We start from the raw sequence: 21,068 nt of genomic DNA, 5'->3' as shown, positions 1-21,068 counted from the left end.
GATATAAATTGTCGGTTGTGCAAAAGCATCCGTTCCACCGAAAGATCTCCAGGATACAAGAAAACAAGAATTTACAGGGTTTTTGAGAACTTCATGTAAACGACAAAGGAGGAACTGGTTTAAATTGTCGGTTGTGCAAAAGCATATGTTATTCCACCGAAAGATCTCTAGGATACAAGAAAAAAGATATTTCACATAGATTTTTCTGTGAAATAAACGACAAAGGAGAAACCGATTTAAATTGTCAATTGTGCAAAAGCATCCGTTATTCCACCGAAAGATCTCTAGGAAACAAGAAAAAAAGAGAATTTACAGTCTTTGAGATTTTTCTATGAAATAAAAAAACAAAGGAGAAACATATTTAATTTGTCTTTTGTGAGAAATCATCCGTTATTGGTTCCAGCAAAAGATTTCCTGGATACAAAGAAAAAGGAGAATTCACAATCTTTGAGATCTTTCTGGAAATAAACAACAAAGGAGAAACGGATTTAAGGGGTTGTTGTTACACGGACTAAACTTTAGTCCATGTCAAATTAAAGAGAATCTTTGTATTTAAAAATATTAAATAAAGATAAATTATAAAATTAACTGTAGAACCCTGGGGCTAAACTGCGACACGAATCTAATGAGGTATATTAATTCATGATTAGCGGATGGTTACTGTAGCATCACTATAGCAAATTATGGATTAATTAGGCTCGTTAGATTCATCTCGCAAATTAGCACTTAGCTGTTAAAAAAATTATAAACAAATTTTATTTGATACTTTAAAATAGTAAAATTCCTTTTGATGTGACAGGGATTTAAAAAAAATCCCCAGAAACAAACAAGCCCTAAGTTGTCTTTCGTGCGAAAGCATCCGTTACTCCACCGAAAGATCTCCAGGATACAAAGATAAAGGAGAATTCACTGTTTTTGTGATCTTTCTGGAAATAAACAACAAAGGAGAAACAGATTTAAATTGTCTTTCGTGCGAAAGCATCCGTTACTCCACGGGAAGGACTCATACAAGGGGGGGAAAGGAGAATTCCCTTAAAAAAAATCACGTGCTGCAATCCTCCTCCAACAAATGGTATCCGTTTACGTAGGGATTTAAATCCTCCATGTTACTGCAAAAATTGAAGGCACCCTACATGGAAATTTGGTAGCGCTTTCAGGACCTACCAACTAACGTTTCATTTTTTATATCGGTTTTAAGCATTTCATTATTTTTTTCTTTTTGAGTGAAAAAATGGTAGGCATGTAAATTCATCTTAATCCATCGGCGCACGTAAACGTTACTCATGCATCATCTATTTGCCTGAAATCGTTATATTCAGCCTAGTGCTCTTTCGTTCCCTTGTCGCGGCACCTTGCTCGTTCGAATTTGAAGGGAAAAAAATCTTTCTTCCTGCACACGCCTCCTCCCCCGGCCCGGAACAGGAAAGGATAGGGGACGAGTCCGTATGCGTCTAGGAAAGTTCTCGGCTGCTGCTCCATCCACCATCGCTCGCTCTCGCAGCACTGCGCAGAACAGCTTTGGTTTCACTCATGGCCTGTGACAGTGAGACTATCCTACTCTTCCTACTAGTCTACTACACGGCTTTGATCACCTTTGCAACCGGAGCGACTCAAAGTCGTGTGTATCGACGGTGACCAATGATGCTGACTGGTAGGCGTGGTAGGCTCGTAGCAGCGTAGGAACAGTGCTGCTCGTCCTGCAACGTCGACGCCCTTTGTTTTCCCAAAAAATGCAAAGGAAAGGGGAAAGAGAAGCAATTTCAAAGAAGGGAAAAGTTGATGGACTTTTCTTTTCTTTTTTAAAAAATATAAAAAATACCATTGATGACCTTGAAGCGGCTCAAAAGTTGCACCGAACGCGCAACAATTTTGACAGCCTACCAATTTTTTTGTTCTTCAGCTTTTGTTCGAATTAACTTTTCAAATTATGCTGAAGACAAAGCAACAAATTAATGTTCAACACGAATCTTCTTGACAAACGCGAGAAATTAAACACATAGGACATCATGTACCTGAATCTAGAGAAACAGGCAGTATCAAAGGAAAGAGAACCATTACTAACCTTAGCAATTCTCCATTTTCTTAACAGGTTCCAAACATCTGAATAACAGGGTAACCTAACTGAACATCATCTCAACAATGTAACTCTTTTATCAGCAAATTCTTGCCACGACTAGAAACAACTCGGGTTCACTCTATTAATACGAACTTAAGCATCTACCATCAGCTAGACACCAAGGAAATATGAACAGCTACTTTTGACTGTCATATAGTACTCGTCGAGGAGGAAGCTTCTGGAGGCCTCCTGAGGGCTGATATGGCCAATTCAGATCGCCTAATCTTCAGTTGTTGACACGCTCATTCATCTTCGTCGTCGTCATCTTCGTCCTCATTGTCGATCCCCACCCAGCGAGTAAAAGCGAAGAGGAACTCCTTGAAGGTCACTGTGCCATTCTTGTCCCAATCCATTTCCTCTGGAGCCACCAAGAGAGTAAATGTTAGGGCCAACATATAAGCGCAATAGTAACTGAATTGGAGTAAGCATTTCATCAATCAAATCAAGTGAATACTACTAAGCTCTGCTGAATTGATATGAGAAATCTTTAAATGTAAGCATCAGTCTTGAATGATGAGTCCTGGACTGGTCTCAAAATAATTTAAATATTCTCAAAGCATGAAACTTGATCCTAACTTATCTTTTATCAATGCCTATCTATTTTTTATTGTCATAGCTGAAAAAAAAAGAGAAAAGAGACAACCTATGAGCAGTTTCATCCTATTACACGTCCTGATCTGGAAAGGAGAAAAAGAACTATCCACCCAGACCAAAGTATGAGATCACTGATTTCTAAAAAAATCAAGCAATAGCATGGCAAGAAAAGTCGATCAACAAAGTACTAGCACGCCAAGGATGGTTATAATGAAAAAAACACTTAGAAACTAACAGAGTAGAAGGGGATGTGGTTGTGAGATGATGGTGCCACTGAGAAGATAACTCACCAAATCTTTTCACGCCTATGCGCCCAGAGGAGCGTTCTCCTGCACTGGTCTCGTTTATTGCTTGTATCATCTCGTTCTTACTGACGTAACCATCTTTGTTCTTGTCCAAGAAGACAAATGACTCAACCAATGTCTCGAATGTTGGCTCAAGACAGCCTAATCCCATTCTTTTTCTCTAAAGCATCATGTCAAGGACATAAACGATATAAAAAGAACAGTACAAGGAAAAAAAGTATAATAGGATCACAGCTCGAGGAATGTCTAATGCTTGAGAAAGGTCTAACATTTCGCCTTAAAGTCCATATATAATGTAATATAAAATTATACAATGTCCTCAAGAAGGTAATTCAGAAATGAGGGGGGAGACGTTAGTCTAGATGGACAAGTGGTGGTTTAGAAGGATACTTTTCGGTATTTAGGATCGGTGCTACAAAAGGATGGCGACATTGATGAAGATGTTAGGCATAGAATTTCAGCTGGCTGGTTGAAATGGCGGCAAGCTTCTGGCATCCTTTGTGACAAGAGGGTGCCACAAAAGCTAAAAGGCAAATTCTATAGGACAGCAATTCGTCCGGCGATGCTATACGGTGCTGAATGTTGGCCTACAAAAAGGCGACATGTCCAACAACTGAGTGTAGCAGAGATGTGGATGTTGCGGTGGTTTTGCGGGCACACAAGGAGGGATAGAGTCCGGAACGAAGTTATTCGGGATAGGGTCGGAGTGGCACCAATTGAGGAGAAACTTACCCAGCATCGGCTGAGATGGTTTGGACATGTCCAACGAAGGCCTCCTGAGGCGCCGGTGAGTAATGGGGTTCTTGAGCGGGTCGATAATGTAAAGAGGGGTAGAGGTAGACCTAAACTGACGTGGGATGAGTCGGTTAAGAGAGACCTTAAGGATTGGAATATCTCTAAAGAGATAGTTTTGGATAGGAGCGCTTGGAGACTAGCTATCAATGTGCCTGAACCTTGAACTTATTTTTTTCGGGTTTCATCTCTAGCCTACCCCAACTTGCTTGGGAAAAAAGGCTATGTTGTTGTTGTTATTGTTGTTGTTGTCCTCAAGAAGGTAATTATTATTTATTAACTCTTTCAATCCTTTTTTTTATTGAAATTCTCACAAAAAAAGAAATCTTTTTATGACATGCATCATATGAAGCGATTTTCTTGATTAGCTCCAAATTTCAGGTAAGCACATACCACAAGTTGAGAAATATCTTATTTTTCCATCAAAATAGAGAAAGAAACAGACTGAAAATTAATGCCTCATGTGGATTTCCTGTTCTAAAAAACAATAAAAAATTTGAACAGTAATGTTTTTTTACTGTATGAAGGATACTGCTTCAGACACCGCAGGATCATTGAGAAGATAAACAAGGCACAGGAAGACAATAAATTCATTGAACTTCATGCCCATGTGTTCATAAATGTCGCATGCCTGAAACAGATCTTTTATTTCATCATCAGTAGATTCGATACCCAATTTCTGGAAACAGTGCTTGAGTTCCTGTTGATCTATTTCACCATTGGAATCTTCATCTGCATAAATTCAAAACTGCAATGTCAGAACATATAAAAAAAGGTTTGGTGAATGACCTCAACAATAAAAGACATCTTCAAATGAAATATTATAGTCAGTAATTATATTCTATTGAAACAGGTAATTCTTGATCAGTTCATGTGGATAACAAAATAAATTCCTCATATGGGTGTCAAACCATGTTGAGGCTCGAAATCCCCTTGCTAAAGCAAGTAAATTGGGGCGGTCTATCTTGTACCCAATCTTTTTAGCGGATTCCATTTCAGGGGAGCTGGTTCCTTAAATCTGCCAAGTAGAGTCGTAACCGAGGATGGATGTCTTAAGTTTCATCTGGTTGATTTCATTTCACCTGTACTCACTCGTTGGTTGGCATAATACTGTGTATATGAAACAGGAACCATGGCACCTTCGGAGAAAGAGACTTACTATACTGCAAGGCATTGAACTGACCTGGCCTCGTCACGACCAAACTCAGAGCGCATGCATGGTGTGGTTTGGATGGAAGAGTGTGTTGTCCGTGGAGCATTACTCTTTAATTTGTTTTCCATTGGATCAAAGCTAGATGAATCCTGTGAGTTCGTTTAATTGACCCAGACAATTTGGTAATTCTAGTTTTCTTAAATATTTTATCATTTAGGTAATCTCTTCAGTGCTGCACTGCTGCTTCTGGTTACACAGTTCAACTACATCCAGTTTTTCAAGTTTCGGCCTTCAAATTAAATGACATGTTACTAATCATATAGCTGACCAAGACAGAGGGGTAATGTAAAGGTAAAGCTCACCAAATTGCTGAAAGATGGTCCTGCAGTTTCTCAAGCTCTCGTCAATTTTAGGGAATTTCATGATGACACTGTTGAACGATTTCACAGAAGTTCCTTTCAATGCCCTCTGCTGCATTGCCTCAACCATCTTCCTCTCTAACTTTGATGCCGGGGAACTGTTCCTTGGCGACTCACCACCGATTACACCTCCCATTTCCACAATGTTGACGATCTTGGCAAAATCTTCGTGCCTGGAGATGTAAATAATATTCAGGATTAGGCATTAATAATGGGGGATTAAAACCGTAGCGAATGCAGAACATGTACCGTTTCTGATTTAGATAAAACAAAACAACAACAGCACTGCTAGTGGAAACATAGCGATTATATCTGATATTTGACCCGAGATATTCCCTCCACGGAATGACGAAACTGAAGGATTTAGCATTAAACGTAAAACAAAAGGACAGTTAACAACGTCCAGATGCAGGCTAAGAATCTCCTAACAACCTTGGGCGAACTTAGCGTTGCCAAAATATTTTGGGGGAAAAGATGATGTGCTCCGCCGATCGAAGCAGCAAGCAAATCCGCACAACACAACCAGCGAATCGGAGAGAAAGACTCCGCGGAAGAAGACGAGCGATCCGTCGAAGCGAGCCGGAGGGGGAAAAGAACAACTACTTCTGCCTTACCAAGAAAGATGAGGCCAATCCAACTCCGGATCGATGGATCTCCAGCAATCACGCCTCCGCAGGGCAGAAGGGCGATCGGCGGGGGAGCGCCTACGGCGCGGAAGAGGGGTGGCGTGGGGGAAGAGAGGACCCGGCTGCGGTGGGTGGGAGTGGAGGAGAGGACGCGCTCGTGACTCGTGTGGGGATCTGGTGGTGGGGATGGGGTGGCGAGGCAGGCGTGTTCGGCGCCGAGGGCGGCGGGGAGCCGACGAGAGCGGACGCGCGAAACGCCCGCGCCCCGCGCCAACGTTCCTCCTGCCAGCTTGCAGCTGGCGTCAGCGCGCAACAAATTCCCAAAAGGCCAAAATGCCACGCTGCTCAACGGCTCAGAGGGTCAGGGTTGCATGCTCTCGCACTCTAGCATGCATGTACATGCAACTAATTTCTAAGATTTATAGAAAGTATAATTATACATCAATTATATCTAAATTGTAGTCCAATTACATAGCTGCAACATAAGACCTCTACTTGCATATATTAGGATCATATTTTTTTAAAAAAATGTTTAAAAGTACCTATATTGCAGTAGATACGGCTTGTTTTCGTAAACTGCCTTACCAATTTTTTAAAAGAAAAAGTCTAAATTGCTCCCCTCAATTATAGCCAAATTCTATATAACCCCTAAACTATTATTTGGTTCATTTTACCTCCCAAATTATGTCATTTGATTAAATTACCCTCTAATATAATTTGTCTTTTTTATTTCTCCATGCATAGGTGGAGTTTTAAGTTGAAATTTTACAAGATAATAGTATACATCATAATGCATGTTAGAAAAAATACATCATATTTTTATGTCATTATTTTGATAGGTTAGAATATTAATAATAAATTAATCATTGAAGTTCAAAATTATATGAAAACTAATGGGGAAGCATTATAATTTTTTTTTAAAAAAATATGCACTATGATGTCCACTACAACCTGTAAAATTTGAAATTAAAATTTGACTTGTGTATGGAGAAACAAAAAAGATAAATTGTATTATAGGGTAAAATAAACTAAATGTCATAGTTTAGGGGGGGTAAATTGAACCAAGTTATAGTTTAGGGGCTTATCCAGATTTTATCTGGAGTAAATTGAACTTTTTCCCTTTTTTAAAAAGGAAATTGCTTAGTTGGACCATTTTTATGCTCATGTTATGAATAGACCTAGGTGCTTAGCCGCCACTCACATTCACGTAAACAAGGGATATTTAATTTTCTACCATCATTACCAACTGCCAGCGTTCAAATGCCAGCTTTAATTCTAGAACTGTTTAATTCACTCCCACAGAAAATCGAATATAGGCCTGTTGGATGCTAGGCTAGAGACCCTTTCGCATTCAAAAACTAATTATTTGCCATTAGATAGAGAAGATTTGCTCATCTTTTGTCAAAAAAATCGTATATGCGCACAAGTCGGGTAGTAAAGGATAAGACGGGGCTAGAGTCATTTCGCGTGGGGAGTCCAAGCTACGTGTCGTGCCACGCATGCCATTTTAGCAAAAGATGAGCGAATCTTGTCTCTCCAGTAGCAAATGTGTAGAGGCATCCGTAGAGTTGGCATTTGAATGCTGATCATTTGTAAGGATGGCAAAAAAATAAATATCCTGGGCTTCACAAAACAATAGCGGACAGGATGTCCAAAGAATTGTGGACAAATGGCCGTACAAGATAAAATCACCAAACCCATTCCATTTCACCAACAAGCTGTTGTCACATTGCATCTACAAGACGCAAAAGTGGGGCAAGGGAGTTACATGTAACAGCAAGGCGGAGGTGGCAATTACGGGGTATGATACAAGGGCGCGCCTCTCAGCTGTTTGAGCATCCTGGCACGCGATTGTGGCGTCAAGCTACGTATACGGTATATTCACCTATGGTTACAGGTCACAGTGTCGTAGTGACAACAGTCGGTCAGAATCAGGACGATCAATGGTTCAAGCAGGCTTGTCAGGGCTATGAAGTTGCAAGCGCTCCAGATGATTTATTCCTCTTGTGCCGAGGAGATTGCCCGAGGCACATCCTGAAGCGCTGTGATAGACTGTCCCCCATCTCCACCTTCTCACACTTAATTTTCTTCCACAGTACTCGGATCTTCTTCTCCTTAGCTTTCTCAGATGGTTTCCTCTGGCTTTGTCTTAGAGGCGTAGCCAGAGCCTTCACTGCCTTATTCTACAATGCATAGATCAATTACAAAATCAGTTTTTTTTATTGCATTAATCATTTCAAAAGTGTTGCGTAAATGCCACCAGCTTGAAAGAAATTGACTAGTGAAAACTATAGCTTTAATTAAGATATAACAAGCATTAAATAACTAAATTGTCAAGCAATGGAGGGCAACGTACCTCCTGCTTATCATTATTATCCCCTGAAAGTGATTCATCATCACTGGTCGCTCCTAAAGATGAACATCTGCCCCAACTTTCTCTGTTAGAGCTCGTGTATGAGCAGGACTCCTCATTGTGCCTACTAATTTTATCCTGTAAGAAAGGAAAACTTATCATCAGTAAATTCACAAAAGGCAGGTATCAAGTATATCGAACCTCAGTTCTTAACACTGTATTGTGTTTCTGATGGCATTCACTCAGCCATATCTTGGACTAAAACCTAACTGCCATATCTTATGATAAGCTTAAATTAACACAAAGCGACGGACGACCCGACGGAAGGCAAGAGAATGTATCACATGTATATATGATAAAGTTGACTAAAGCATACAGCGTTAAATATTCTGGTAAGCCAACTCGCTGTTATACAATGAACTGTACCTGCAAACGTGATCCAACACAATCCCCATCCATCTCTGATAGGCTATGATTTTCATTTGAAAGCAAGCCCTACATTTAATGGAATACGGATAAGGAAAAGAGTTAGAAAAAAAAGGCTTCATATCAGACAAAGAAAACATCAAGAAGCCTACCGAGTCAGTCTCTTTCTTAACAGACAGCTGCTTCAAGCTTTCTGACAGCAATTCAACTGCAGGTGTTTTAGCTGGAACAATTTCAGGTGAAGAAGTTAGTATACAACCACTTACTATAACATTACAAGGAAGCAGCTCAAGGAGCTGTACCACACCATTCGGAATGTTTGGTGCATCTGTCGATGAACTGCAGGCAGCAATGTTAGCTGACTCTAGACCATTGACGATTTCAGAGAAGAAGCTCTGCAAGAGCAGCAAAATAACAAAGGTGACCCCTTAGAAGTCAAACCATAGGAGATAGTAATTACAGGTTCAAATGAGTTGTGGAATGAGTATTTCATGAATTTTTACCTCATTGGTTATGTTACCAACTTTATATGCACCCATAAGTCGTTTATTTGAACGTGCTGAAGGCAACAGAGGAGGACGCAAAGTTTTGTAGAAGAATATTGAAACTGAATCATAATACGATTGAGGTCTTGGGGAATTGTGATCACCCTCAAATTTTATTATTCTTTTATCCCCCTGCATACAACCAGGCGATGATTAACATTTAACAGAATGACTAGTATGCTCTTCGGCAGCAATAGTCGACTAGCAATGTCCTGAAACCTATATGCCCTTCAATCTTTATAAACACACAAACACTTACCCCATATGCCTGGTGAATACGCTCGCAATGGTGGGGCTGAATAAACATATCATTCAAACCATGACCAAATAATGCAGGGATAGACATCTTGGGAGCCAACTGATCAAGAACAATTGAACGCTTAAGTTAGATCAATTCGAAGTATAAGCAGATTCTTTTAAAAGTTACCAGAATTGTACAGGAAATAAAGCATGCAGAGATATCAATAATAAATAATACAGACTACGAAGGATCAGAAAAATGTAATCCTGGCAATAATCAAATATCAATGTTGGGAAACTGGAAATTATTGAGCTGAGCAGCTTTTTAGATAAAAAGAAAAGAAAGTTAGAGCAAAGGTTCAATTCCAAAACTGCTCAGACCTATCTAAGGAAATTCACAACAATTTTGAACCAAATCAAGAAAGAGAAAGAAATGGGGTTTCCAGAAAATTGCTGGAAATTTACAGTTGTTAAACATCCCACATGGAAACTGGAAAATGACAATTCTACTACTGAAGAGGAGGTTAACTGGTTATTCATTATGACCTTGACATATTAGAGGCAACTAAAAAATAGCTTAGGCCTTGTTCGGCTGGTTGGCTGGAGCCAGCCGCGGCTGGAGGTGTGGTGGTAGGAGCAGGTGGCAGTGGCAAGCATGGGAGGTATTTTTTCTCAATGAACTCGTGGACCCACGGAGAGCACACTCCACATGTCAGTGAATTTCGCAGACCACTTTCCCGGTTCCATTCCTCACCCAGGCCACCGCACCCACGCGCCCAGCCAGCGCTGGAGCCGCTCCAGCCAGCCAGCCGAACAGAATAGTTTTCTCATTTATAATGTCTGTTATATTTATTTTTGCAGCAGTAAGTCATGTATACGATGTAAAATATAAAAATAACTTGTATAAGTAAAAAATAGTTTGTACAACCATCATGAGTTGAATTCTTCTATGGTTTTATATTAAAGATTCAGGGTGTCAAATTAATGTTATGAAGAGATATGGTATAGGCAGTATACCTTTAAAACATTAAGATCCATTATGTCAAACTTGGCTCTTTTCTGAATGATTCGCCGCATGTACTGTACAGCCATCTTAACCTGAAAGGACGGATTTCAGAACAGGCCATTAAAACTTTACAACTAAAGCACTTATCCCTAGGATTGCAAAAACACTTGTGCTAGTAAGGAAGGAAGATAGTATGGAACTTCACTAGATCTAACAACTGCCCCATCCTTTGATGAAGGCCCCAAATTTAGCCCAATGGCGAGCATGCAGGTTCATTTATTAACACAACAACATAGGTGAAAGTTCGATAGGGAAAGAAAGCACGTCCTATTGTCTTATGCTTCAAAGTTAGGAATGTGAAAGCCATAAAAGTAGTATGGCAATGCACATTTCCAAAATTCTGGAGGTAGTATTGTAATTGCATAAGTAACTCGTATGCAGAAGGTGTGCTGAGCATACCGTGAATTTAGGAACTCGAATTTTGTAAACGTCGACGAGTTCCATCATCAAGTCATACAAATTAGTAAAAGCACTATCCAATACCATGCCAGCAATAGAGGGATCTTCAGCTCCATAGAGTAGGCTGTATCACATTTGTATACAAAATATTGTAATAAATTACAGGGAAGATCCATCAAATGGTGATGAAATATTTGACCCTGAAACTTTAAAGCTTGAACAAAATCTTGAGAATATCATTTGAAAAGTGCATGGAAGAACCAAGAGTCTCTTCAATACACAGTGTTTCTTAAAATAATGAATCACATGAAGTTAAAGAGAGAGATCTTGCACCATGTAAAAAAAGCGTGCACTTTATCCAAAACATACAAATTACCTTGTGACAGCACCCATCGATCGCCCCCAAAGGCCTATAGTGGAAACTTGCTTATTGGCCCGGAGATGTGACACTGCACATTTGAGGTCCTCTTTCTAGAAGTAAATTGTTGTGAACTTCAGAAGTGTGTGATCACCCAAAATATGAATGTAGAACAAGCAAAGGAAAACATTGATACTGATTATATACCTCATGCCAACCCAAGCTGACATAATCTCCACCCGATAGACCTGACCCAGAAAAGTCAAGTGTGAAAACAGTGATATTTGAAGAAAGCAGTATTACAGCGGCTTCATTTGCATCTGCTCGGCATCCGCTGCATTGAATCAAAGCAAAGCCTATTTAATTCCAAGAGATATAGTGACTGCTTGAGCTGCTGTGTGACATAAATAAAGAGGAGTGCAGAAAATTGTAACTTCTGCTACCAACTCAATAGATGATTTTCCAAATGCTTAGAAATGTGAATCAATATAAAGTGACTTGCACAAAATCAGAATGTTAATAGTAGGAATCATCAAATGAATCATCACTCCATCACACATATGGAAACATGGAGAAGACAAGTTAAGTACCTATTTCCATGGCAGTAGACCACACATGGGAGGGCAGTGTTCTCTGGGATAAAAGCAGGAACATAGTGGCTGCATTTTAGGATATAGCCTCTTGCATTTGTAAGCTGCCAGGTGCAAGTATAACAATAAGGTTATCAACAAAGATGCTTATAGTTGCCATCAAACTCCTCATCAGCAAATAAAAGACAGAAAAAACCTCGATAATTGATCTCCGTACTTGCCTCCAAGTCTAGTCGTTTGTATTTCCGTCCAGCGAGGATAAACTCTGTGTCCCATAGATACTGATCTGGATTATATTCTGACCTGCAAATTAGAGTCCATTCAGTCCCAGTACAGCAGATATATGGATGAATCCTTAACTTGTTCAGTGAATTTAACTTTATTTAGCTCAACGAATTTAACTTTTTGATGGATTCCAATCATTATTGCATTTTAGAAAGAGAAAGGTACAAAACAATACGAATGGGTATGCAAATGGCACAAAGTCATCAATCAGCTAATTTTATTATTACATCAAACTCATATTTGCAACAAAAATTATATAAGGAACTGGCAGCCTATTTGTCCATGAGATTCTCAGCTTTGAAATGTGATGAAGAAAGAAGTGTGCCATGTTCCAATTAATGCTGCAGAAAAATCATAGACATCCATCCTAAACAAAGCTACACTTTACAGCAGTATTCCAAAAAGGTTGCAACAAAAAAAAAACAGCATCAAGTAATAGCACCAAAAATTCACACATGACCCCTCCTCAGTGAGGATCACAAATTTTTAACTCAGGCAGAAGATAACATTAAAAGGACAGTTAAAACATTATTCTTATATGAATATATTAACACAAAAGTGGCGCTTTACAGCTATGAGCATCACATAGCATGCTCATGCAAGTTCAGCTACACGTAACATGACAAATGGACAACCACAATGAATATTGCAATAGTACCTAACCCTTGCTTTTATAGCACATGGTACAGATTTGCAATGGCATACAAAGAATCATGCAGACCTGCTGAAAGCCTGAAACCAGTAAGTAACTACCCTCAATCTCATGATCACATACTCCATTGGAATTCGAAATCGTACATTTGCATGTATTGTTTGGGCCTCCATATATCCCTCAATCAACAACGCTAAATGAACAGCCAATAAACCAGCTTATCAGCAACCCTTGCGGACCTGCGGTTGAAGGGGCACCTAACGCTAGCATTGATCCCGCGGCGCTCCGATTTTAAGAAATAATACGGCAGCATCCAATGCAGCATCATATTTCATGCGCAATAATAGGCACTGAGCAACAATTGCAGCAGCTCGGGATATCTGGGGGCAAGGGCGTACCGGGGCGGGCGGATGACGAAATTAACGAATTGCTCGATCATGGCGCCTTCTCGTCGGCGCGCGGGGCTCCTACGCTGTGCCGCGGCGGGGCCTCCCCGCGCTCATCCACCACCCCCGCGCCTCCCTGCTCGTCCTCCTCTCGGAATTACGCCCCTCGCCTGCCAGGTGGCGCCCGCTCGGACCAGAGGAATGCTCCGCGGAGCCGCCTCGGATCTGCCGCGGGGCGCGCGCCCCTCTGCCTCGCCGGATCCGGCGGCCCTTGGGGATCCGGGAGGGGAGGCAGGCCGCAGGCGGTGGTTGGGAGGCGGGGAGGAGGAGCGAACGAGAGGGAGCAATGGCCGCGGGCGAGCGGAATGATTAGAACGTTAATGAAGCGGAGGAAATCGGGTGGGATTTTTTAATTTTGAATTATTTTTGTCGTGTTTAATTCGGATCTTGGTCGTTGATGGTGGTCGCCCGTTGCAGGTGGAGGCCAGGGGGTGAGGCTGTTCACACACTCATGCTTCCTATATCCCTCCTCTAAGAGGATATATTTATTCTGATCATCGAGATTCTCTCCCTTATACTATATTATTCTGCATTCATTCATCCTCTATATTCTTCCCTATATCAACTACCATGGTGGGACTTATATATCAGATATTTTTTTACTCTCCCTCCTCCTTCTCTCTCCTCCCTCCTATTCTCCCCCGCGCCCTCCATCTCTCCCATCTCTGTTTCTCTCTCGCCGGCCGGCGCCCGTCTCCCTCCTCTCGTCCCCCTACCTCCCCTCCTCGACGGATCCATGGTCGCGCCGACCATGGCGGGCGGTGGCGGCGGCCCGGCCTCCCTCTCCGCACGCATTGCCTTGAGCCCGCCTCTCCTCGCTTGCTTGCTGCTGCGCTCCCTTGCTCGTCGTGCCCTGCTCCTCTCGACCGCGCGCTGCGGGCCACCGAGCCGCTTGGACCCGCTGCTGCCTCCTCGCCGCCGGGTTGGAGCTCGGCTGGCCTCGAGCTCCCCACCTCGGGCTGGCGTCGGCGCCCGCCCCTGCTCCCCGTGGCCATGGCGGCGCGGCAACGGAGCCCCGCGTGGCCCCTGTGGCCATGTGAAAGGCCCTTGTTTGGTTTTGATAATTGAGTGATAATTTAGGTGGACTAATAAGTGTTTATGTTGAGATACACAGGGAATTAGTCCACACAAAGACACTAGTATGAGCAACATGTGCCATGGAGGAGAAATGACTAAGGGTTGATGCTATGCTCATATAGTGTGATCAAGGAGCTCATTGCATATGAGACATGACATGGAGTTATGTGACCAAAGTGGAGAAGATCAAGACAAGACTTGACTTGATGGACCGGTTGCAATGGAGAAAGGCAAGTCAAGGCTTTGAAGCGAGGGACCGCGAGGCGGTGAAGCTTGGGCAAGATTTGGCGCCGATGGACTGAGGCAACGGTGAAGAGCGAGCAAGGTCAAGATCGATGGACCAAAGAGGTCATGTGATGATATGGAGTGGATCATATCATTTAAGAAAGATCAAGTCAAGTGTTGACTCATGATGATGATCAAAAGATTTGATGGAGTTTGGTGATTGTGTGGCATCAACATTTGGGGAGATGAAATGGAATGCGCAAGGCAAAGGTATGACTTGTAGGGCATTTCATTTCACCGGTCAAAGGTTGTGTAGAGAAGTGCATGACCGGATTTAGGATAGATGGCCGTACTATCAAGAGGGGCAAACTTGTTTGCATATCGGTCATCTAGTGCCACTTGAGCGATCTAACATTGCGATGTTGCTAGGATCGAGTGGCGTGGTGAGATCAAGTGAAAGTTCTTTGAAAATGATTGTGAAATGCTAACACACATGCACATGGTGTTGTTCACATGGTGGTGTTGGCACATTTGCAAAGGAGAAAGAGTTGGAGTTGATGTTTATCAACTTGGGAAAGCAAGAAAGGCTTTTCGGTGTTCTTCGGAGATTAGGTTGGCTCTTGTAGTGAAATACTGTTTTGATCCATTGTGTTTTGGATCAAATATTCAGTTGGGTTTGTGTAGCCCTCTGAATAAGCTTTCCATAGAGTTCAAGATCACCAAATTTGGACATTGGAGATAAGAGTTATGACCGTTTTACCGAGGTACATTTCTGCTGGAAATAAACCTGCGGACGGTCCGCTCCTAGAGGGCGGACGGTCCGCCGTTATCTCGGATGTGCTCAAACAGAACCGTTTTTGGCTCTGTTGGTGGTCCAAAATGAACTGCGGACCGTTCGGTCCATGGGGGCGGACAGTCCGCCTTTAAAAGCTGAAACGGGCGCAGAAACTTGGTAGTTCTGTCTTGGGTGTCCAAATTGTACTGCGGACGGTCCGGCCCTTGGGGGCGGACGGTCCGCCTCCTACTGAAATTTCTGGGACAGAAACACTGCGGTTTCTGTGTGTGCTAACTTTTTGAACGGCGGACGGTCCGCCCCTGGGGAGCGGACAGTCCGCCGGTCACTTCCAGATTTAGTCAGAGACGTGTGCAAATCGGTTGGTTCGAAGTTTTGAACCGCGGACGGTCCGCCCCAGGGGTGCGGACAGTCCGCCCGGGGCTCTAACGGTCGACTCTGACACATAATCATTGCAGTTCTAGCCGTTGGTTTTGAATGGCGGACGGTCTGGTCTCTGTGAGGCGGACAGTCCGCGAAAACTCTGTTTTCACGGGATTTAAGTGTAACGGGTAGTTTGGGGCCTCCCTCTAAAAATAGAGGGTGTGACCGGCCATTTGAGGTGGTTGAGCACCTTGGGGACTTGGTGTCCATGTGTGAGAGTGCTTGAGAGCCCTCAACTCACTCTAACTTGATAGTAATCATCCGATCGAGTGAGAGAGTGATTCTAGTGCGAATGATTTGAGAGATTGCATCGAGTGGCACTAGGTGATCGTGTTGCAAGCCGGTGTGCTTGTTACTCTTAGAGGTTACCACCTCCTAGACGTCTTGGTGGCAAGAGGCTCTGTTGAAGCCCGCAAGAAGATTGTGCGGTGCTCCGGAGAAGAGATTGTGAGGGGTATTGTGCTCACCATGCGGGAGCCGCGAAGAGCAACTCTAGTTGAGCGAGACGTGAAGAGCAACAAGTGGTCCGACCGGATCATGTGCTAGAGCTCGGTGTGAGCACTCCACGTGGGAGAGTGTGACTTGAGAGTCACCACTAGCAAGAGGATCGGCGGCAACCTTGAAGCTTGTCTCAACGGGGATTAGCTTGGTGGCAACCAAGTGAACCTCGGGATAAAAATCATGTGTCAATCTTGTCTACTCTTCTCGGTGGTATGCATTCTTCAAATCATAAGCCTTGTATTTATATTCATCTATATCTTGTGCTTTTGTAGTTGCTCTCTAGTGTTCAATTAGCTTGTGTAGCTTGCTAATCATCTTCTTGCTTGTGTAGCTAGAAGTAGAGATTCTAGTGTAACTAGTTAGCTTGTGTAGCTTAATTAGTTGCTCGTGCTTAGATTGTGTAGCTAAGCAAGTTAAGCTCTTGGATTTGGATTGTGAATCCTTGCCCTTGAGCATCTAGTGAGCTTAGATTTGGTTTGGTGTTTTTACTCATTAAAATTGTGTAGGAGCTCCCCCGATTTGTAAAATACTAGTGCTTAGCCTTGTGTGACTTGACATTAGAATTGTTAGGAGAGCTCTTATTAGCTTGGCACTCCATTTGTTTTGTGTAGAATCTTTTTGGAGGTGCCTTAGAGTCATAGTTAGAGGGGTGAAGTCTTGGCTAAGCGAATAGTTTCAATTCCGCATAAGTTTCGGTTAGCCGACGCATTTAGTTTTAGAAAGGACTATTCACCCCCCTCTAGTCCGCCATCTCGACCCTACACCATGGCGGCGCGTGGAGGCGGTGCGCGGCGGGGCGGGCGCGGCGCACGGCGAGGCCGGCGAGCCTCGGCGTCCCCGGGGCTCCCGCGGCTCCATCCTCTTCGTATCCGGCGACGAAACTGTTGACGCAAAAATCAACACACTGGAATCCGAGGGCAAGTGTTCGCCGAGTCACAGAAAATCAACCAAACGTGCCAGTCAATTTGACCTGAAATTGACAAGGGAGAAAACAAAGTCAAATTTGAGAGTGTATCGGTTGGGATTCCGAATATCTTTTAGATGGACGTATCGGCAAGTTTTGCCGATACTATAGACGACAAAATGATATTAAATGTAAGCACGTAGTAAACGAGCGTATCGACAGGATCAGCCGATACCCTAAACGACAAAACCGGCTTTGAACAGCCGATCGTGTATGTATGACAAGATCTAAGCTACGAATGTGTAACTCAGATGATGTGAAGCTAAAAACAGATATAAATTGGCTCTTGAGATAACAAAAGTGTTACTACAAAACCTAAAGCCGATCTAGTATATTTTTAGATGTGATAATGGCCAAAAAATATAGGAAAACCTACAAATCTATCCGATATCGATAATTGGTGAATAAATCTAGACGAGACGACAGCGATGCGCCCGGAAGTCAAAGTCTAAATAAACTCGATAACTTTTGAATAGATTTGAACGAAGCCACAACGATGCACCCGGTAGCTAAAGCTCAAATATACTCGGTAAAACGAAAACTCATCAGCAAATCAAGTCGCTCGAATATGAGACGTCCTTGATCAACTTGAAAGAACTTGTCGAAAAAAGAAGAGAAAAGATGAAGTCGCCAAAAAAATGCAAAAGAATTGTAAAATTTGTTGTATTGGATGTGTATCAAATTTTTCTGGTCCCTTACAACTCATATTTATAGCCTAGCGCTATCAAATCCTAGCCGATTACGGTAAACATTATTTGACTCTAAAGAAAAGACTATCTAAAAGATAAACTACTTAAAATATTACAATCGAATCATCAAGATTTTTGTAGAATCCAGATCCTCTCTTCTTTCTTTGATTTCATCGACAACTATCCATCGGCCGAGCACCAGAACTAACGGATCAGCATCTTCGCAGAATATCCTCCTGGCTCATCGGACGGACTTCCATCGGCCGATTCCAACCCTGTGTATCTTTTAGTTTCTTCCAAATCAACCATCTATCCTTCATAAAAATTAACTTTTTTGACACATGTCAAAAAAACGGTGTCAACAGAAACAAACCAAAAACAGCCAGCTTTCCTCGCACAGCTAGCTTTGCGCCTCGACCAGTAAAACAAAACAAGAAACAGAGACAGGAGACAAGAGACAAGAGACAAGAGAGAGATCGAGATGCAAAGAGACAGGAGTTGAGAGGACGAGTTGCGTTTGCGCATTGATCTGGAGCTCGATCCTGTTGCTTCGCGTCTTGATTTGGCGCTTGATCTTGCTGATCCGCGCATCAATTTTGGGGGCTCATTGACCTCAATCCGGCAAGCTTCGCATCAATTTGGAACTGGTGGAGCTCCCTAGCGGGCAGGAGGGCGATTTGGGGCGCGCGGCAGCGGCAAGCCGGACCCGGAGTCGCAGCAGCTGGTGGCGGCGGCGCCGTCGAGGAGCAGCAGCTCCTCTGCGCCTGCGGCCTGCTACCGACGACGGTGAGCGGCGGTGTTCCTCGCGGCCTCCGTGGCGACGGCAACAGCCTTCCGGCCGACGACGGACAAGCAAGGCGCCACGGACCACGCCGGCACTCCCCTCATCGCGTCGGCCGCCGCACGCCTCCTCCCTCCTCGAATCGGCGTGGCTCCTCTCCTCCCTCCTCCTCCCTCGCGGCCGGCGGGCTCGGATCCGCTCGGCTCCGGCGCCCCTCCTCCCTCGCGGGCTCCGACCCCGGCGGCGCCCCTTGCTCCCGGCGGCGGAGGCGGCGCCCAGCACCGGTGCTAGCAGGGGCCGCGGGCTGCTCGGTGCGAGTTCCACCTCCCGGCGGGGTGGGGCGGGTAGTTGACGATGACGGACTGCGGCAGGATACGGGAGGATATACTCCCTTCGTTTCAAATTAGTTTGACTTTTTTATATTAAATTTGACCACTTGTCTTATTCAAAAATATATGTAAATATAGTCAAATTTAAATCATTCTTCGAGAATTTGTATTAATAAAGTAAGTCACAACAAAAAAGTGATGTTTTACACAAATTTTTGAATAAGACGAGTGGTCAAACTTGGAATTGAAAAAGTGAAACGACCTATAATTTGGAACGGCGGGAATAGATGGTAGAGGATGGTTTAAAAGACACCGCTGCAGTCGATTTTACTGGATGTCCTTCCTCTATTAACATTTACGGGAGCCCACTGTGAGCAGGCTGAGACTATAGATGTCCATGCAGCCCAGAGCCCGACAGCCCGCCCATGAGCTCGGTTTTTTGGCCCGGCCCAAGCCCGGCCCGACCCGACCTGTACCGTGCCCGGGCTAGCCCGGCCCGCAAGCATGGGCCGTGCTTGGGCCGCCCCCTCAGCACGCCGGGCGGCACGGCCCGGCACGCCTGATACAGGCCGGCCCGGTAAGGGCCCGTTATTTTCCAGCCCCATATAAAATGAGAAAGCAAACTGCTAACCCTAGTCACTCCTCACCGTCTCATCCCCACCCGGCCACCCCCCACCTCCCCCGGAAGCCGCCGCCTGCCAGTCTCTCGCCCTCCCCAACGCCCACCTCCCTCTCACCCTCCCCGCGCCGCCTCCATCCTTCTGCGGCGGTGACCGACTGGCGGCTGCTCCTTCCTCTCCTGACTCCTGCACCACCGCGACGCTCCGGGCTCCCCTCCTCTCTGTGCCGGCGCGCCGCTCCCCTCCTCTTCTCCACGCCGCTCGCCCACTCCGCTCCCACTCCACTCGACCGAGCTGGCGAGCTCCTCTACAGATCCGTTCGTGGCGAGCGCCGGCGTGGTGGCGTCGGCCGGCGGGGCCTACGGGCGTGACTGCCAGGCTCGGCGGCGTGGGGGGGGGTCGACAGCGGCACAGCGCCCCCTCCTGTGGCCACCAAGCTCGGCGTGGCTCGGCGCCACGGCGGGCATGGATGGGCGGCGGCGGCGTTGGCCGGCGGGCGTGGCGGCGTCGGTTGGCGGGCGTGGCCAGCGGAGGCGTGGCCGGCGGCGCGACGGCGTCGGCAAGCTCGATTCAGGAGTGCGGGCGGCGGACGGCCCGAGCACGGTGAAGGCACCGTGCTTTTTGGGCCGGCACAGCCCGAAACAAGCCCGTGGGCTCGTGCTTGGGACGAGAGCGTGGCACGGCGGGCAGCACGGCCCGGCCCGTTAGTCTATTCGTGCCGGGCCTAGCCCGATCCATTCGTGCCCGGGCCAGCCCGGGCCGGGCCGTGCCAGGCGGCCCGAATGGCCATCTATACCTGAGACTATGGGTCGCCAAAGACGATGACAATAGAAACCATGATGATTAATAAATTAGTGCGGTATTTAATGGGCCGACAACCCATAAATCAATATGGACTGTTTACACGTGCATTGTTGCCAGCAAAAAGAGAAGATAGATTCTGGAATGAAGATTTTCAGTACTAGAGTACCCCGATAGGTGTTATCCTGTCCATCCATGGTAGCACTGTTTGGTTCTCGAGATCTGTAACAATAGCAGAGAACTCTGATTTATATATCATGTACTGTACCAGCGTATGTATACGATTATCTGTATGGGATAAAACAGTTGTCTCTCCATTTCAAAATCATTTGAACCACCTCCCATCTCGCCCGTCCCCTCCCTTGCGGTACAGCTTCACGTCGACAATAGCGCCTCACCGCCTCTGCTTGTCGAAGCAATGCCGGCGGGGACTCCATCCTCTCCACCGCCCGCGCCGGCGAGATGCAGATCCAGGGCCGCGCGAGGCCGGATCCGGCAAC

General features: G+C 44.7%; 2 protein-coding genes across 5 annotated transcripts; both read right to left on the bottom strand.

The window, feature by feature from the left end:
* Window positions 1-1,949: 1,949 nt before the first annotated feature.
* LOC120649243 (probable calcium-binding protein CML21) lies at window positions 1,950-6,239 on the bottom strand. Its single transcript, XM_039925994.1, has 5 exons — window positions 5,994-6,239; window positions 5,323-5,552; window positions 4,340-4,539; window positions 3,001-3,175; window positions 1,950-2,474 (listed from the first exon to the last, which is right to left on the bottom strand). The coding sequence occupies exons 2-5, from the start codon at window positions 5,513-5,515 to the stop codon at window positions 2,359-2,361; spliced, it is 684 nt and encodes a 227-aa protein (XP_039781928.1). The 5' UTR covers window positions 5,516-5,552; window positions 5,994-6,239; the 3' UTR covers window positions 1,950-2,358.
* A 1,442-nt stretch (window positions 6,240-7,681) lies between these two features.
* Window positions 7,682-13,672, bottom strand: LOC120649218. 4 transcript variants are annotated; one of them, XM_039925974.1, is made up of 14 exons: window positions 13,318-13,672; window positions 12,179-12,285; window positions 11,983-12,086; window positions 11,600-11,640; window positions 11,411-11,505; window positions 11,035-11,158; window positions 10,587-10,667; window positions 9,589-9,687; window positions 9,288-9,461; window positions 9,092-9,179; window positions 8,937-9,007; window positions 8,785-8,853; window positions 8,362-8,496; window positions 7,682-8,188 (listed from the first exon to the last, which is right to left on the bottom strand). In XM_039925974.1, the coding sequence occupies exons 3-14, from the start codon at window positions 12,044-12,046 to the stop codon at window positions 7,973-7,975; spliced, it is 1,257 nt and encodes a 418-aa protein (XP_039781908.1). In that variant the 5' UTR covers window positions 12,047-12,086; window positions 12,179-12,285; window positions 13,318-13,672; the 3' UTR covers window positions 7,682-7,972. The 4 variants fall into 4 exon arrangements, with proteins under 4 accessions (XP_039781908.1, XP_039781889.1, XP_039781916.1 ...); XM_039925955.1 differs by having other exon boundaries at window positions 11,600-11,726; window positions 12,204-12,285; XM_039925982.1 differs by having other exon boundaries at window positions 12,200-12,285; window positions 13,318-13,333.
* Between the last annotated feature and the right edge of the window lie 7,396 nt (window positions 13,673-21,068).

Source organism: Panicum virgatum, chromosome 1K (assembly GCF_016808335.1).
Source record: "Panicum virgatum strain AP13 chromosome 1K, P.virgatum_v5, whole genome shotgun sequence".
Lineage (NCBI taxonomy): Eukaryota > Viridiplantae > Streptophyta > Magnoliopsida > Poales > Poaceae > Panicum > Panicum virgatum.
This window is presented reverse-complemented; position numbering and strand designations above follow the sequence as displayed.

Coding starts and splice junctions, on each gene's coding strand:
- LOC120649243 (XM_039925994.1), bottom strand. CDS start 5,515: ATGGGAGGTGTAATCGGTGGTGAGTCGCCAAGGAACAGTTCCCCGGCA. Junction 4,540..5,322: donor GACCATCTTTCAGCAATTTG/GTGAGCTTTACC, acceptor GAATTTATGCAG/ATGAAGATTCCAATGGTGAA. Junction 3,176..4,339: donor ATCCTGCGGTGTCTGAAGCA/GTATCCTTCATA, acceptor ATGATGCTTTAG/AGAAAAAGAATGGGATTAGG.
- LOC120649218 (XM_039925955.1), bottom strand. CDS start 13,358: ATGATCGAGCAATTCGTTAATTTCGTCATCCGCCCGCCCCG. Junction 12,087..12,203: donor ACAAACGACTAGACTTGGAG/GCAAGTACGGAG, acceptor TGCACCTGGCAG/CTTACAAATGCAAGAGGCTA. Junction 8,854..8,936: donor TTAAGAAAGAGACTGACTCG/GTAGGCTTCTTG, acceptor CATTAAATGTAG/GGCTTGCTTTCAAATGAAAA.